At 51.6% G+C, this 17,913-nt stretch overlaps 1 protein-coding gene across 3 annotated transcripts in view; it reads right to left on the bottom strand.

The window, feature by feature from the left end:
- The window catches only part of TP53BP2 (tumor protein p53 binding protein 2), a 53,844-nt gene that overhangs the window by 23,577 nt on the left and 12,354 nt on the right, over positions 1-17,913 (bottom strand). For 2 of the 3 annotated variants that reach the window (XM_086693906.1, XM_086693907.1), the window contains exons 2-3: positions 5,988-6,135; positions 639-752 (exon numbers count right to left, since the gene is read on the bottom strand). In XM_086693906.1, the coding sequence (XP_086550032.1) occupies positions 639-752; positions 5,988-6,135 (262 nt within the window). Of the gene's footprint in view, positions 1-638; positions 753-5,987; positions 6,136-8,241; positions 8,466-17,913 lie in introns of those variants that run through there. The other variant, XM_086693908.1, reaches the window with a different exon arrangement.

The raw sequence follows: 17,913 nt of genomic DNA, 5'->3' as shown, positions 1-17,913 counted from the left end.
AGCCTCTCCCTGCAGCTCCCCTCCACCCCTTCCCACCAGCTCAGACGCCGTCCGTGTCCTCCTCCCGATTGGGCCGGCAAAACCCCAACTCTGGGGCAATCTAACCGTCTTCTTCCAACATCCAGACTGCAGAGCCCGGCTAAAAGGAAAGCCCAGGGTCTGGGATCCGCGGTGTCCAGAGTCCGTGGCTGACGCTCTTCTGTTCCCTGTGACGGCTCACGTGGGCCTCTGTGCCCCCCCCACAACCTCAGAGAAGACGACCAGAAGCCCTTCCTCCAGACCCCACACCACCGCCAACCGCATCTGTCCTCTCTCCCTCTGCACCCGGGAGAAGGTCTCGCGGGCTGAGGGCGCCGCTCCTCAGGGACCCGCCAGCACACATCGCCGCCCCCAAATTTCCACCTCCTGCCCTAGGGACTCCTTTCCGCCCGATTCTCCCCTCTTCAAACACCACAAATCAAAGCAAACCACACCCTTGGCTCCCTGGCGGTCAGGTCTTGGCAGCTGGGCCGTCCTCAGGCCTCCACTCCCTCCCTCTCCTGCACCCTCACTCAAGTCACCAGGCTCCCGACACCCCCCACCCCTTCCAAAGCAAGCAAAGTCCACAGCCCTGTTCAGATTCACACGACGCTACCCACCTGTGTCCCTGCCGGGGGGCCGTTCGTGACGAAGGAAGAAACGAACTTCGTTCCTCTGACTTCCAGACCGCTGCAGAGCCTCAAACATGCGCTCGTTATCAGCAACCGGACGCTCTATGGGAACAAACACATCATGCGACCTGCAGGTCCAATGGAGGGCATTTGCTCCCATCCTTCGTGCAGATTCTGCTGATGGGAATACTTAGCGTCTTAGATAACTTTTTTCCCATTAAAAGAGCACTTAGATGGGGCACCTGGGTGGCTCGGTCGGTTAAGTGTCAGACTTGGGTTCAGGTCACGATCTCGTGGTTTGTGAATTCGAGCCCCACGTCGGGCTCTGTGCTAATGGCTCGGAGCCTGGAGTTGCTTCGGATCCTGTGTCTCCCTCTCTCTCTGTCCCTCACCCCCCCCTCTCAAAAATGAATAAACTCCAAAAAAATTTTTAAAAAGTAAAATAAAAGAGCCCTTAGAGATACAGCGTCACAGATGCTCCACACAGTCCGTGTCCAACCGGGGGGCACAGGAAAGAGGAACCGGTCAGGGCCGGCCACCAGGAGCACGGGACTCTAGCTCAGTGCCTGAGGGACTCGCCGCCGGCGACCTCGAGGGGTTTCTGAAGTCTCAACTGTGACACAGGATGGTCTCTGAGGTCCTTTCTAACTCAGATGTTCTAGGGCTCTCGAAGCATACAAACAAGAAATTAAAAATAACTTTCCAAACGGCCTAGTCTTCCTATTAGGCTATTTTTAAGTTATAATTCTATAAACTATGTTTAAAAAAAATCAGACATACCCGTTTCCTAACAAAAGGCTGCTTACTGCACCGAAAACACAATAGACCCTTGAGTAACAGCGATGACCTGCCCACGTCCACTTATGCGGGAGTTTTTTTGATAGATACAGGGCAGTCCTGTAAATATTCCTTATGGTTTTTTGTTTTTTTTACTGTTTCTTCACTTTGAGAGAGAGATAGAGAATGTGAGCCAGGGAGGGCAGAGAGAGAGAGAAACAGAATCCCAAGCAGGGTCTGCACGGTCAGTGCAGAGCCTGATGCGGGGGCTCGAACTCAGGAACCGGGAGATCATGACCTGAGCCGAAGACGACACTTAACTTACTGAGCCCCCAAGGCACTCCACGTTCCTTATGATTTCCTTACTAGCATCTTCTCTCTAGCTTCCTTGACTGAAGAACAGTGTGTAATACACACAACATACACAACATGGGCTACCGGGCTTCCCGGGCGACAGCAGGCCGTAAGCAGTTTGGGGGTAGCTGAAAGTCACATGTGGGTTTTCGACTGTGCCCCAGGGGGCCGGTACCCCAACCCCCCGCATCGTTCGCTGCATGTCTATTCGGCCCCTCTTCCGGTGAGACCGACAGCTGTCAAACTTTTCTAGAGACAAAAGGACACAGCTAAACACTCTAATAAATGCGAAATTCAGGAGAAATCATGGTTGTAAACTCCCCTCAAAATACCTTGTCATCTCCAGGATCTGGATATAAACACCAAACCTACTGCTCGCGGACACAACTGCTCCCAATCGGAGCAGCTCCAGTGACGTCAGTGTGCTACGTACTCAACGTGAGGACGTTGAAGCGGCCGGCGAGAACTCGGCGCGCCTGCCAGTAACCGAGACCACGACGCCAGCACCTGCAGCGACCACAGGGCGGAGAACAGGCAGCCCGTTTTGTGGACTGACCCTGAACTCAGTCCCGTCAGCTCCAACAAAGTACAGTTGTGCTTCCAGTCACGGTGAAACAACACGCGGAGTTCAGAGGTCCCGTCTCTTCCACAAGCCACAGAAATTCTAAGACCCCCCAAAAGGAACACCCCTGACAAGAAAGACACCCCCAAAAGCACTTCTGAGCAGACCTTCTACCTCCTCACCCAACACAGGCACACACGCACGCACACACACACGCGCGCGCGCTTTCAGAAAAATGAGATGAAACCCCCAGGCCAAGAGACAAGTCAAGGAAGTGAAGAAACCCCAGTCCCCATGGGGGGACTGCTCAGCAGGTCTGGGAGCCGGGGTCCCGCTGGCCGGGAGGACTGACCGCAAGTGCAGGAGCACACTTCGGGTTCTGCAGACCCCCTGCCCACACCCCCTGCCCCAGGTGAGCGGGGCCTGCCATGGATTCCAGGGAGGGATTCCGGGGAGGACGGTGAGGTTAGAAGGCTAGTAAAGGGCAGAGACAGGACTTGATACCGAAGATCTTGCTCCTAACCACAGCACCACACCAGCAACCCTCAAATGAATTATGAATTCACTACAACCCATCCAAATCCCACTAGGATTTTTCCTGGAACCTTTTAAGGTCCTTCTACATTGTATCTGAAAAAAAATATATAAAAGAACAGCTCAGGTATTCTCTGAAAAAACAGGGGTGCCTGGGGGTGGGGTGGGGGGTAGGCTCAGTCGGTCAAGCCTCTGACTCTTGATTTCAGCACAGGCCCTGATCTCACAGTTCGTGAGTTTGAGCCCCATGACAGTGCAGAGCCTGCTTGGGATTCTGTCTCTCTCTCTGCCCCTCTCTCACGCCTACACATATTCGCTCTCTCAGAAATAAACAAATATTCGAAAACACAAAAAAAGCAGAACAATGAAATGCACACCTGGCTCACCGATCCCTAACACGCACTAAAACCACACAGTAATTAGAACAGTTTGGTTCTGTTGTGAACAAAAGACACAAGTGACTGACGGAAGCTGGCAGGAGTGAACCTGGCACGAGATCTACCACGTACACAGAGACGGCTCACATCGGGAAGGAAGAGAGCACCGATCGGAGGGGCACTCAGAACAACTCACTCTCTGTCTGGAGACAAGAACCGGCCCCCTAACTCTCACGAGTCACAGACTGATGGGGGAGGGACAGAAACCACTAAAACCAGCTTTACGGACCAGGAGAGCGGGTTCACAGCCTCGAAGTAAAGAAGAAGCCTTGTAAATCACACAGAGAGACCCGGGCTGCAGAGTAGTTGGTTTTGGTTTTAACGCCTACAGATCAAGAGGCAAAAAAGCCAAGGGAAACCTGAGCAATGGCTACAGGGAAACAATTCTCTGAAAATGGAAACCCAGGGGGGTGCAGGGTGGCCCAGCATTTACCCTGGATCTCAGCTCACGACCTCTCAGCTCATGGGCTCGAGCCCCACCTCAGGCTCTACACTGACAGAGCGGAGCCTGGAGCTGCTTCGGATTCTGTGTCTCCTCTCTCTCTGCACCACCCCCGCTAGCTCATGCTCTCTCAAAAAGTAAAATAAAACATTAAAAATAGTAATAATTTTAAAAAAGGAGCAATTACGTGGAGTACTGAGGGATGGGAGTAGGGACATGCTTCTATTCTGTCTATATTATTTCCTCTTTTACAAAAAAGAATACGTTCAGGTGCTGTCATTTATTTTAAAAACTAGAAGAGGAGGGGAGCCTGGGTGGTTCAGCCTCTGACTGATCTTGGCTCAGGTCATGATCTCGAGGTTTGTGAATTCGAGCCCCACGTCAGGCTCTGCGCTGACAGTGTGGAGCCTGCTTGGGACTCGTCTCCTCCTTTCTGCCCCTCCCCCACCTGCTCTATCTGTCTCCAAATAACTTTAAATTTTTTTTCATTGTTTATTTATTTTTGGGACAGAGAGAGACAGAGCATGAACGGGGGAGGGGCAGAGAGAGAGGGAGACACAGAATCGGAAACAGGCTCCAGGCTCTGAGCCATCAGCCCAGAGCCCGACGCGGGGCTCGAACTCACAGACCGCGAGATCGTGACCTGGCTGAAGTCGGACGCTTAACCAACTGCGCCACCCAGGCGCCCCATGTCTCCAAATAACTTTAAAAAACTAAAACATAAGTTAGAAGACAGAAAATCTTCTAAACATCATCATCACATAGTAAAGGGAACTCAAGTGAGCAAGACACGAGAGAAGAAAGAACAGGTAGAATCAGAGTTTCCGGGAGACACTGAGCCCCGGCAAAGAGAGGGACGCCTCTTCCTCTAGGAAAAGGGAGGAAGGGCAACCGGGTCTGGAGAGAAGGTGAGGGGCGCACAATGGGTGCTTCCGATCACCTCAGTAAACCATAAACAAGGTCACTTCTGACGCAAGGAGGCTGCCAGAAGCATCCAGCAGTGCGCGGATTCACTCAGGAAGTGCTCACTGAGCACCGCCAGACCCCAGGCCCTCCCCTGAGCCGGGCACACCAATGACAGGGACACACAAGGCCTCTCCTCTTAGGGAACGACGTTCAAGTGCACGTGTGTGGGGCCACGGGGATTAAAGCGGCAAGAGACGTGAACGCTCAAGAACCGGCGTGACGTGTCTTAGCAGAGGGGCAGATCAGGGTGACATCACGGCTACTTCAGCAGGAGGTAACGTTTCAGCTGAAGTCCAGGCGGCAAAACCTGGAGGGAGAGCGACACAGGCAGTAAAGGAGCCGGCGCCTGTGGCCCTAAGGAGGGAAGGAGCGGGGATCGTTCAGGAACACCAGAGAGCTGCAGGAGGACGGGGAGGAGCCAGTATCCGGCAGCCACAGTTCAAGATCAGAGTGTGGATTTGATTCTAAGCAGAAAGCAAGTCACTGAGAAGAGGAAAGTCAGACTACCATTCGGGCCCCTCTAGCAAATGGTCTACTCTAGCTCCCCTGCGGGGGGAAGGGAGGAAGTGAGCCGGGGAGAGGGCACGAGACCTCTAGGATGCCCACCCGTAAGCGAGTCGACCAAAGGTGACCAGGAGGTCTTGCCTGGGCCACCGGAGCATCGGGAACGGCGTGGACCCAGTCCCCACGGTGTGCGGCCGGCGCCGGGACACCGGGGGGCAGGGGGCGCTCATGCAGGCTGCACAGGACTGAGGCACAAATGACGGAAAATTACTCCATCTACAAACTCCTCAGAGGCAAGAAGAGCAGGCTGTCCCGCTTCAGAGCTACAAAGATACAAAGAACTAGAGCGAGGGATTGATCTCAAAGCTTAAAACAATACCCAAGACCTCGATCCCCGCCCCCCTGCCCCACCACGGTGACGCCACACCGACCGCGTTCCCTAAAAACCTGCAAACACGTGCAGAGGGCGATGCACTTGGGACGCCTCACATCTCTAACTCAGTCAAGTCCAAGCACCCAGAAAGCACCTCGTGAGCACCATACGGTTTACCGGAAGCTTCCACCGGTGCATCACCTGCCTGTCCTCTGACCGCGCACACCATGGCGGCTTCAGTGTATCGCAGGGAAAGAAAGAGCAGAAAGGCTTTATGTGTCACACCACAGCTGGACGGACGCGCTCCCGACGCACGTGTGCCGCCACGTCTACAATCCAGGAACCACACAACGCGGCCTAAGGGGCGCGCGGGGTGCCCGCCTCGTACCAGAGCCGCAGCGCACTTCAGCCAGGTGGCACTCGCTCTCTCCAGGTTCTTTGCACAGATCCACCACATCTCGGCACGTGGTTTCGGGGGTCACGGGGACCTCGGTGAAGTGCTGCTCGTTGTCGCTGAGGAACACGGTGAGGAACATCTGCCAAGAGAGAGACAGCAGCTGTCAGCGTCCATTCCTGTCCCCAGAGTCCCTGTCCAAGTGCGTATGTGCTGGCAGCCATCCCCCCCCACGCCCACCCCCCCCCCATGCCCCCCGCGGCACACAGCCTGCAGAGCCCCTGGGGTCCCTGGCGTTCGGTCAAACCAGCTCACACAAAAGGCCAAACCGAGTCTTTCTGTGACGCTGTCTGTCATCTGTTTATCATAGACTCATACGGTTCGTGGTGTGTGCCCCACCCGTCCTGGAAACAGAGCTGCCCACCAATCCCAAGGGCAGCCGGGCCACCACACGTGCGCAGGCTCTTTGGAGGGAGACCTAGAACGTGACACGTATCGCTCTAGAGGTGGGGAAGGGAGGCAGGAGGCAGAACACGGAGGGGAATCTAGTATTTACACCACGCGCGTGTATCACCTACTCAAACCATTGTGTTTTTGGGGCGAAAACGTTTTAATCAAATCAAATGCCTATGTTACAGCCTGAAGTCTCCATCGACGAGGTACGAGCAGAATGACTCTTAGGGTAACACTTGGCTGACCTCGTAAACACTCGGGCAGCAGAGGCTGGAATCTAACCCCGTTAGCAAAGCCTCTCCTCCTAAGAGCAGACGCTGTATCTTAACACTGATAGAGCAAAGAGTGCAAACTCTCACACCCATTCAATTACCCCCCAAAATGTCGTCCGTTCCCAGCCCAGCCACGCAGGCAAGCGACCCTGGCACCCTCAACTCCGGGGGTGCCTCCTCCGTGCCAGTCGACAGGCATCAGGATAAAGAACCACCTCAAAGAGGCCCAACTGCAGGCATCCATCCTGTGGAAATACTTCCCCAAAGAGAAAGGCAGAGTCGTTGTCACGTCAACCTGTGGACCAGCACGCCTTCTGTAAACATAATTAACCACCACTAAGCACCGCGAGAAGTTCGGGTTGTAAGGCCACCCAGCAGCAGCAGGAGCAGGACGCGCACTGCGTGCACGAGGACACGCGAGATCACGGGGCAGTCCTGGCACCCACAGCACCCGGCTGCCCCTGCCCGGACACCCTTGCCCCCCAGGCTGGATGCGACAGCCACAGCACACGTTTCCCTGCAAGAAGGCAGCGCAGGACGCCACAAGGGCTGGGTCGGGACAGGGCACGCGCACGGCAGGACGCACTCCCCGGGCACCCTGCAGCCCCTCCTTCGCCCCGCCCGTGTCCTCTGCAGGGCACAGTCCCCCCCTTCGGACAGTCCAAGCTCTCAACGCACAGGAGCACGTGCACGTGCAAAGTAACCCGGAAGACCGGAGCGCACGAGCAGGTAACCCAGAAACGTTACAACAGTGGGCACCGTTGCAACAATACGTAGGACATGAAAAATCCTGCACCCTCTCCCAGGATGAGCTGAGAAGCTTCCAAGCTAACTCTATCCGGTTTTCGCACACCGACGAGCTCTATTAATAAAGACACATGGTTCCAGGCCTCACCCGGCCAGAAAGGCAGCCCGTGAACGCACACCCACGCAGCCTAGACAGAATCACCAGGGCAGATGACAGTAACGGAGCTGGCACTCGGCAGCGTTCCCCACACCAATGCTCTCCCTGAACCTGAGCGCCTCGAAAACAGGAACGCTTTTACCGTAAACAACGGGCTTAAGGTGTCCGTTAAACTGCAGGAACATTCTGTGCGCAGTCTGTGCCCTAAGCACACCGGGGGCTGCGACAGGTCCCAGCGCCTGGCCCGGCCCGCGTCCCCCTGTGGGACCTCAGAGACTCACGTCAACCCTGAGAGCTGGAGCAGGCACTGTTTTCTCTTCATAAACAAAGAGGACTCACGGAAAGGACCCGCCTGGCCACTAAAATGACAGTCAACTCTGCTCTTCCGATCCAGCCTTACCCTTAAGGCTGCGGCCTACGGCAGGAAAATACCAGGAAAACTGGGAAATGCTCTATGCGCCAGTCACCCAAACTTCACTATCTGGGAAACAACAGCTTTGTTTACTTTAGGCAGGATCACAAGTAAGAATGACGAGAGGCTGTTGCAGGTTACCAACTCTGAAGAGCCACGGCCCTGGCGTGAGGGGCGAGTGCAGAGGCCAACCCCACGTCTACCTACCGCGTGCAAAGAGGTCCTCTGGGGTACGGACTGCAGCAGGTGTCCCGAAGTCCTCGGCCGAGAGCCGGGTGGCACTGCTCCAGACTCATGGGCAGGAGGTCTGGGCTCTACCCCCAGCTCTGTTAATAATTAGTTAGACCGCCTTAGGGAAATCACATCACTGAATCCCGGTCGTCCCCTTCAAAGTAAAAGTCTTCGGCACCCAAACGGCTCAGGACAGCTCTCTACAGCAGCCTGCAAGCCACAGGTAGCAGTTCAGGCACCAAGTGAGGGCCTGAATGAGGGCAGTGCATAAGGAGATATTCCATAGACAGGACCAGATCTGGTGACAAAATGGAGGGGGGGGGTGTAGTGCTGCGTGTGAACCCCCCAACTCTGCGGATGCAGAGTAAATTCGGGAGGAGGAAGCAGGGCTTTGCGGCTGTGGCTGCATCAGGTGGGAAGTTTGTGTGGATTAGCGGACTTGTGACTTGCGCACACCAGCAGCTGCCCCCGTTACCTTTCCAGCACCCCCCATTGCCCCGTGTCCGTGACCCTCCCACGCAGCACGCATACCGGGTCCTGGGGGCCTGTGCACCTGCCCTTCCGTCTGCAGCCCACCAAGCTGCCCCCCCTCCGCCCCCCTCAGGTCTGCACTCAAATGTTGCCTTCCCAGTGAGGCCTTCCCTGGCCACCCTTCCAGAAAATCCCAATACCACCCACACCCGCGCACATACTCCCTGCTTTGTGCTCTCCTTGGCATAGTCACTAACGTAGCGCACATTATATTTACTTAACTTTCCTCTCTCCATCTTCCCTTCCAGAGGGTCAGCTCCACACGGGCCGGCATTCTGACGGTCAATGCTGTACCCTCAGCACCCTGCATGGGGCCTGGTGCGCACCAAGCACGCAGCAGCGGCGTATGAACGGATGAACCCTGGAGCTGGTCCTGCATGTCGCAGAGTCGCCTCGGACAGCACAGCTGGACACGATGCCGGACGGAGACGAGGGAGTGTCCATCCGCCATCACCTCCACAGCATACACCACGCCAGCCAGCTTACGTCTTCAACATCCTTCCCGTTCGTTCAGTACTTACGGGCCGTCAAGCGAACAAACTAAGTCCTCAGGTGGAAACCACCTTTAATAAACAGCGAACACTCGGAGGCAAGGGCAACAAAAACAAAAAGGAACTACTGGGACCTCATCAAAATAAAAAGCTTCTGCACAGCGAAGGAAACAATCAGCAAAACTAAAAGGCAACCGACAGAATGGGAGAAGATGTTTGCAAATGACATATCAGATAAAGGGTTAGTATCCAAAATTTCTAAAGAACTTATCAAACTCAACACCCCAAAAACAAATAACCCAGTGAAGAAATGGGCAAAAGCCATGAATAGACACTTCTCCAAACACATCCTGATGGCCAACCGACACATGAAAAAATGCTCAACATGACTCACCATCAGGGAAATACAGATCAAAACCACAATGAGATACCACCTGACACCTGTCAGAATGGCTCACATGAACAACTCAGGCAACAACAGATGTTGGCGAGGATGTGGAGAAAGAGTCTCTTTTGCATTGTTGGTGGGAATGCAAGCTGGTGCAGCCACTCTGGAAAACAGTATGGAGGTTCCTCAAAAAACTAAAAAGAGAACTACCCTACGACCCAGCAATTGCACTACTAGGCATTTATCCACGGGATACAGGTGTGCTGTTTCGAAGGGACACGTTTTGAAGGCACCCCCATTTTATAGCAGCACTATCAACAATAGCCAAAGTATGGAAAGAGCCCAAATGTCCATTGTTGGATGAATGGATAAAGAAGATGTGGTATATACATATATATATACACACACACACGTATACACATATATGTATATATGTGTATACACATATGTGTATATATGTATACATATGTGTGTATACACATGCATATATGTATACACATATGTGTGTATATGTGCGTATATACACACACACAATGGAGTATTACTCGACAATCAAAAAGAATGAAACCTTGCCACTTGCAACTACGGGGATGGAATTGGAGGGTATTATGCTAAGTGAAATTAGTCAGAGAAAGACAAAAATCATATGACTTCACTCATAGGAGGACTTTAAGAGAGAAAACAGATGAACATAAGGGAAGGGAAACAAAAATAATATAAAAACAGGAAGGGGAACAAAACAGAAGAGATTCTTAAATATGGAGAACAAACTGAGGGTTGCTGGAGGGGTTTTGGGAGGGGGGATGGGCTAAATGAGTAAGGGGCACTAAGGAATCTACTCCTGAAATCACTGTTTCACTATATGCTAACTAATTTGGATGTAAATTTTAAAAAATAAAAAATTAAAAAAAATAATAAACAGCGAACACAGCACATAGCACAAAATTCAAAACAGAGGGGGCCGTGCGGAGAGGGACCCCCACCTCTGGGAGCACAGGGCAGGAAGGAGGATGCAGAGTGAACCTGGAGGGGCTCAGGACCACAGTCCTCCAGTCCACACGCATCTGCGCGGTCCCAGTCTGCAGCCATCTAAAGGGAAAGGGAGCCCAAGGGCCTGGAGGAAGGGCTGGGTCACACCCGGGGCAGAGCAGGGTCAGCGTAGAGAGAGCAAGGGACAGAGGAACCAATGAGGCCGCTGGTCCTCATGCCAGGGTGTGGACAGAGGGCTGTCCGCCACGGGCTGCAGGGCTGCACCCCCAGCGCCTGCGTGGAACCGGGAAGGGGGCCGAGGGTCTGCACGTGACTGGAAACCACCATTCAAATGCCAGAGCAAAGAATGTGGACTCCAGTGGAGAGCCCACTGGAGGCAGAGGTGCCAGTGGTGGCCAGGGTCGCGGTGAGGGACCACTGACAGCTACAGGGCCTCTCTAGGCGTGATGAAAATGCTCTGGAATTAGTGTGCCAGTTGCACAACAGGTGGAAAGAAACCCCTGCAGGGCACACTCAGAGTGGTGGTATGTGAATTGTATCTCCATTTCTCTTTTTTAACAAGAGGTCATTGGAGGATTCCAAACAGGGAGGTGAAGTGACGTCACTTAAATCATTCTGGCTACTACGTGAACAGACACAGGGGACACGCAGCACCTGCAATGGACGGTGACCCGAGCGGCAGGGAACAGCAAGGGTGGTGAAAATGGCTAGACGTGGACAGATCTGAAGGCTGGGCCGGGAGATGTGCTCAACAGGAGGCATGGGGCAGGGGCGGGATGTGAACGTGGGGCAGGGGCGGGAGCCTGGATGTGAGGTCTCAGCACCTGGAGAGCCTCAAGGAGGGGAGGAGGGGGCCGGCAGGGGAGCGCCCACGGACCGGACCATCGGGGTCAAAGGGGAGCTGCCTACCAGACACAGGGACTGACCAAGGAGGCTGCAACACACACACACACACACACACACACACACACACACACACGACCATCTGCCTGGGGCGAGAGGACACGAGGCCTGAGGGGCCAGACACTGAGGAGCACCGAGGGCTGTGCCTGGAGCTGGCCCCGTGACCTGCAGACACCCCCCCCCCCCCCAGAGAGCAAGCACTCCGCCAAGGACTGAGGCACCACCAAGGAAACAGAAACTACCCCAAGGAGTGTGAGGCCCAGCAACCAAGTCAAGAGAGTGTTTCAAACGAAGCCCAACGAACTCAGAGCTGAGAACTGACCCCGCAGCCCCCCCATGTGACACTCTGGAGCCTCTGGGAGGACAAGCAGAGAGGGACCGGACCACAGACCCTGAGCGGAGGACGCAGACACAGCACCGCGAGGCCTCCAGAGACAACCTGGGTTTATTCGGAGGCCTTTTCAGACAATCATCCAGTATCAGGAAGGAGTTTACCGGCCAGCACATTTAGGCAAACAAAGTCTGCAAAAAGCCCTCAGTTCTGGGTCCTGATTGAAGGCCAGAAAGCCTGGACACGAGGTACCTCAGTCCAATTGCCCTACTTCTTACAGAAGAGATCTGTATTAAAATGCAGTGTCCCGTTAATGGGCCATTTTTCCTCATCTCCTAAGGAGTACTGAGGCCAGTATTACAAAAAAGATCAGTTTCATCTTGTTTTGTTTTTAGATCTTGCAATCTGAATGGATTCCAGTGGGTTAAAAGGCATCCCAAGGGAGAGTCCTTGGGGACTAAAGAAGATCCCACATGTCCTCAGTCTCAGAGAGCATAATCCCTTTCCTCCAGCATACTAGAATGACATGGGGGACGGACAAAGGGCTTTTACTGGGATTCATGGGGCCATTTTGCTACACTTAGCCCAGTGTATGCCGAAAATGCATATCCACATGGCTGGAACACGTTCACGAGGGCACTGCTGAAAAAGGCAGGGGAACAGACCTTGGCCCTTTTAAAGACCTTGGCCCTTTTAACCCCTCCTCAACAGCCAACTATCGATATGTAAATTACTGTTGGGCCAAAAGAAAATCAGTGCATCCTACAACCAAGGGGAGTCTTGCTTGGTCACAGTCCATACCCACCCCCCCCAACGTCCTGTAGGCGGGATACAGCATGGAGGAGAAACTGGGGAAGACAGATCAGCTCTCGGAGGCAGAGTCAAGCCTGGGTAGGAGCCACTGCTCTCTGCACCTCACAAGACTGACAGAAAGTAGGGCTTTCTGTTACCAGTCAAACAGCCAAAACGCGGGGCCAGGAGATGAGGCTTCTCCTGGCCAACAGGGTCAAAAGATGAGGCCTCTCCTGGCCAGCTATAGGAAACTGAGATGAAGGCCACCTTTTCCTCCTCCTTCCTATAGATGGGCAATTCCCCAACCAAGGCCAATACCCCTTTAGGATGCATTCTGAAAACCTGGCATGGTTTTGATCCACAAACCCTACAGAAAAAGGGACTCCTTTTCTTTTGCACCGAGGCCTGGCCCTGATACAAATTGGAGGAAGAAACCTGGCCGCCAGGGGGAAGTTATCACTTATAATGCTATCCTACAGTTTGACCTGTTTTGCAAATGTGAAGGGAAACAGGGAGAAGGTCCCTAGGTTCAGTGCTTTTGGAGCCTTAGAGAAAATCGAGGGACGTACAAGGTCGATCCCGGCCCTTTCCAAGGGCCCACAACAATGAAAGGAGGGAACTAAGGGCGCCCTGCTGCACCCACAGCAGACCAGAGACAGGGGAGGGGAAGACTTCCACCTCCACCTCCTCCTGCTCAGGTCCTCAATCTACATATCCAGACTTAAAAACCGTGCACTTTTGCTCCCTGCTGCCCACCTTACCCAGGCCCTCCCCGTAGTGTAACAGGTGTGTTTCCCCTACAAGAAGCTGGGGCGCAGGAAGTGGGGGACACAGGGAGGGCCCACCATAAGATTACAAGTACCTTCTTCATTGCAAGATTTAAGACAGATAAAAGAATAGGTACGTTTTCTGATGACCCTCATGGGTATATAGAGACTTTTCAGAATATTAGTTATGTTCCTGAGTTGACCTGGAAAGATACAATGCTTTTGTTGAATCAGACTCTTAATGAGACAGGGAAGTGTGGTGTTCTGGCAGCCGCTGAGAGATATGGGGACGAGGAGCTCCTTAATTACCATGGGGCTGGAGGTCCTTCAAGAACTCCCAGTTCCCTACTGGGGTTCAGGTAGTTCTGCCCCAACATCCTAATTTGGAACTGATAATCCCACCGGGGAACTGTATCACTACCATTTCCAAGCTTGTATGTTGGAGAAATTAAAGGAGGTCTGAGGTAAAACCCTTAAATTATGCTAAGTCGGTCACTATTTTACAGACACAGGACGAGAGCCTTCCTGGAAAGGTTAAAGGTTAAAATACGGCTATATTTAGCCGAGACCCCCTGAAGCTGAGATGATTTTAATGGACAGATCTGTCACTCAACCAGCCCCAGATATTCGAAGGAAGCTGCAAAAATTGGCTGTTGGCCCGGAAGGGACCCTGGAGGAGCTCTTATGAGCTAACAAGTGGATATATTACAACCGAGATCAAGAGGAGAATCAGGAACAGGAAAGGAGGCCTAAAAAGAAAAATCTAACGCCTTCATCGCGACCTTGCGTACTATGTCAGATCAGACTTCCCGACCGAGGTCCTGGCACCAAGTGCCATTTACGTGGCCATTCAGGGCACTGGAAACGAGAATGTTCTCAGAGGGGACAACAGAAGTGGAAACCCCGTAAGCTGTGCCCCTTGTGTGGAGACAGTCACTGGAGATCTGCATGCCCTCGGGGATCTCAATCTGCCAGGGCTCAGATAACCCGTGTCCCTGAAGGGAATGGATGGGTCCTGGGGGGCTCATCATGGTGGCTGCCCCGAACCAACTGTCCACTGGAAACCCAGAGCCTCAGGTAACTCTGGAAATAGAAGGAATTGAGTTGCTTCTTGACTCTGGAGCCGCCTTTTCTGTCCTCCTTTCCACTCCAGGCCAACCATCCAAACACAGCGTTAACAGAGGCGTTTCTGGAAAACGTATGACTAAATTTTTCTCTCAGCCCCCAGGGTGCATGTGGAGAGATTTTTTTTTTTCCACATTCTTTTTTGATAATGTCAGAGAGCCCCACTCCCTTGCTAGAAAGGGACACTTGACTGAATTAGGGACAACAGTGCTGCTAGCTCCAGGACAGATAAACAACTGCCTGAACTTAGAGTAATCTGGATATCGAAGATCAATCTTTCCTCGAGGTAAAGTTAAATACTCCTTGTGGAGCTATTCCTATGGAAACCAGATGGCCAAAGGAAGATTGAGGATCGAGAACCAAAAACTAGTTCAAATGCTTAATTATTCTAAGCAATAATATCAAAAGATCCAAATAAATGTGGAAGAGGGAGGAAAAGCTAGTTAAATTTAAAAAAAAAAAAACAACAAAAAAAACCTGACCACACACGTCAAGGACTCTCTGGATGGCTACTTCCCATGGTGTGACCTCCTCCCTAAGAGGCACTGCATTTGGAACATTAACGCTTGCTGGTCTAATATTCTTTTTTCATGTTATTTGTAGAAGCCACTGCATATGCCAGAAAAATAAGAAAATTCTACTAGCCCAGACATTCCTGATGCCCTCCCGTTATTTTGAACTTCTGAATCGACCTCTGAACCTGCCCTGACTGCCATAACCCTGTCACCGCCCCCTTTCTAGCAGGAAGCAGTTAAGGTGAGTTGTCCCAATTCCTAATGGCAGTTAGGAGTCACATGTTCAAAGGGGGGAATATGACAGAAAAGATGGAGTTCAGTAGGCAGAGAGGGAAAAGGTTAGGCCCTGAAGTCCCTGAGTGGGGGGAAAAAAAAAACAAAGCACACATATTCTAGAACAATGCTGGGTGGGAGCTTCTGACCACAGCAAACCCCTCGGGCATAAAATTCCTCTTAAGAAACAAATGTCTGTGTCTTGTGCCCAAAATAACCTATAAATGAAAAGGGAATCAACTTAGCAAAGAGGATTGTGAGAAATGAGATGATTCATTTTCGGAAATACTGAATAAAAGCTGTGCTGTCCAGTAAACAATAGGTTTACAACCCATGGGAAATGTGTGTGACACCCTCCCCCTCCCCACAATGGAGTCCCAAACCCCTGGAAACTTCACTTCCTGGCTCTTCCCCTCCGTTTCCTGGGCTTATTTTCACGGGCTTTGCAATGAGCATGCGCCAAAGAACTCAAGTCTCTGTGTCACCTCAAGGAATGTACACTTGTCCCAATCAGACTACTTTTCGCCTTCCGTGGGCACAGGCGACTTCCGGGGAAGGCTGTAACCTCTGCAGTATCGGCCAATGAGGAGCCAGAGGTGCAGCGTCCCGCTCGGGGATAAACTGTCTGCTGTAACGGCCCTGGGTGTGCCTGTCGGGCAGACACCTGCTCTTGCAAGAACTTTCGTTAAAGCCTCGTTTCACTGTGCTCCGAGGCTCCGCTTCCCCCCCTTGAATGGGTCGGTGGGCTCATTTCTCACACTATGTAAGATATAAAATCTAAGGGAGACGAAATTTGCCCATGGAAACAGGAGACAACAATTTACTACTAAGCTAGATGGAGGAGACTGAAGGTAACATGTAAATTCAGAAATGAAAAAACCGAACATGACTGGAGACACACTGACGTTTCAGCAGATGCACAAATTAATGGAAATTATAAGAATAAAAAGTAATCTATAGTAAGCTTACTTCCAGATATGCCATCTTTTCCCGACACGTTGGTAAAACACTGTATTTTCAAGAACACGGAAATGACTTCGTCACATCCTTCCCCACAGGGAAGCAAGAGAAATGGGGCTGTCAGAAGCCGCTCCCCCATCCTGACGGCTCTGGCCAACCCCAGCTACAGGCGGAGCTGCACCTCCTGGAGCCTCGGAGGTGACCCACGTTCATCACGAAGTGTGCGGCACCAACCAGGTCAAGGAGGCCCGTGAGCCCTCGCAGATGCACCTTACAGCACCAGGACCGTGAACCGCTGCGGTGGACAACATGGGAGACGGGAGAAGCCAACCCCAGATCAGCCCCTCTCAGGGGCAGAGACATGCTGACTTCTTTCTAACCTGCCCAACCTGCCCAACCTGTCAATCAGGAACTTCACTTTTCATCAGATGAGCCACAAAGAGATTATTCAATGAACAATAAACTCTATCAGAGCAGAGGACAGAACAGACGGAGGACATGAGGTAACGCGAATGGCAATCCCTGGGAGAACATAATGGTTTTAAATAAATTACAACAATGAAGTACCACTTACAACTATTAAATTCATAATTTGATTAAAAGATCCAACAGAGATGAGACTGTAGGACAGTGGTTCACCCCTGACATGGTGATGGCACTGTACATAAACTGTCAAAACCCTTTTGGAAAGTAAAATGCTCATGTGTCAAAAGCCATAGAATTACGTATACCTCACGACCTTACATCCGGTAATGCATCCCAAAGAAATAACTGAAACGAAGAAAAGTTCTAAATGCCTGAAGACTTTCCCTACAGTGTTAGATCCACGAACAGTAATTTGGAAAACTAAATACCCAGCGACATAGAAAGTAAGTTTAAATACCTTTGCTGGAAGGATTATGATCCAGCGACCAACTACTATGAATACGGGGTCAGCAGTGAAAATAAAGTTACCAAATAGAATCACGTCAAGTTGTGGATTATAAGCACTTAAATTACACATACATACAAACTGGCTTGTATGGAATAAACAAAATCACTGATTAGGAGAAAAGGGATAGATGTCACTTTAATATTTTTACAATATAAACGTTAACATATTTTCACGGTAATTTCAGTTGAAAAGTACCCTTAACATACACTGTGATGAAAGAATGTGAAAACACTTCATTAAAAATGCAACTGTGATCATTATTTGCATCTACTTTGTCAGGTGCTCCATCTGAAAGGAAAGAAGGTTCCGGAGAAGACACGCACTCCTCACACTAAGTGGCGCCCAGCCCTCCACACTCTGCACAGCCATTCGTGCCCAAGTCACGTCTGAAGGAGACTTGCCCTTCCAAAAATCCAAAGTCCCAGACAATTTTCATTTAAAAAGAATGGGTCACAGACTTATTTTTAAGAGCTCCCTTTTTAGAGGACTTGTATTCGCTGTGACTATAATGTTCTGCTATTTACATAAGAATGATTCATCTTCAAGGAGGCATTATCTCTGATTAAAATTTGGAAGACTTTTCCAAGAGGAAATACAAAAAAACTGGCTACGGCATTTACAAGAAATTAACTTTGTGCCAGAGGCTAA

Source organism: Puma concolor, chromosome E4 (assembly GCF_028749965.1).
Source record: "Puma concolor isolate L17-30 chromosome E4, mPumCon1.1.hap2, whole genome shotgun sequence".
NCBI classification, from domain to species: Eukaryota; Metazoa; Chordata; class Mammalia; order Carnivora; family Felidae; genus Puma; species Puma concolor.
Note: the sequence above shows the minus strand (reverse complement) of the source record. Positions and strands in the feature narration are given on the sequence as shown.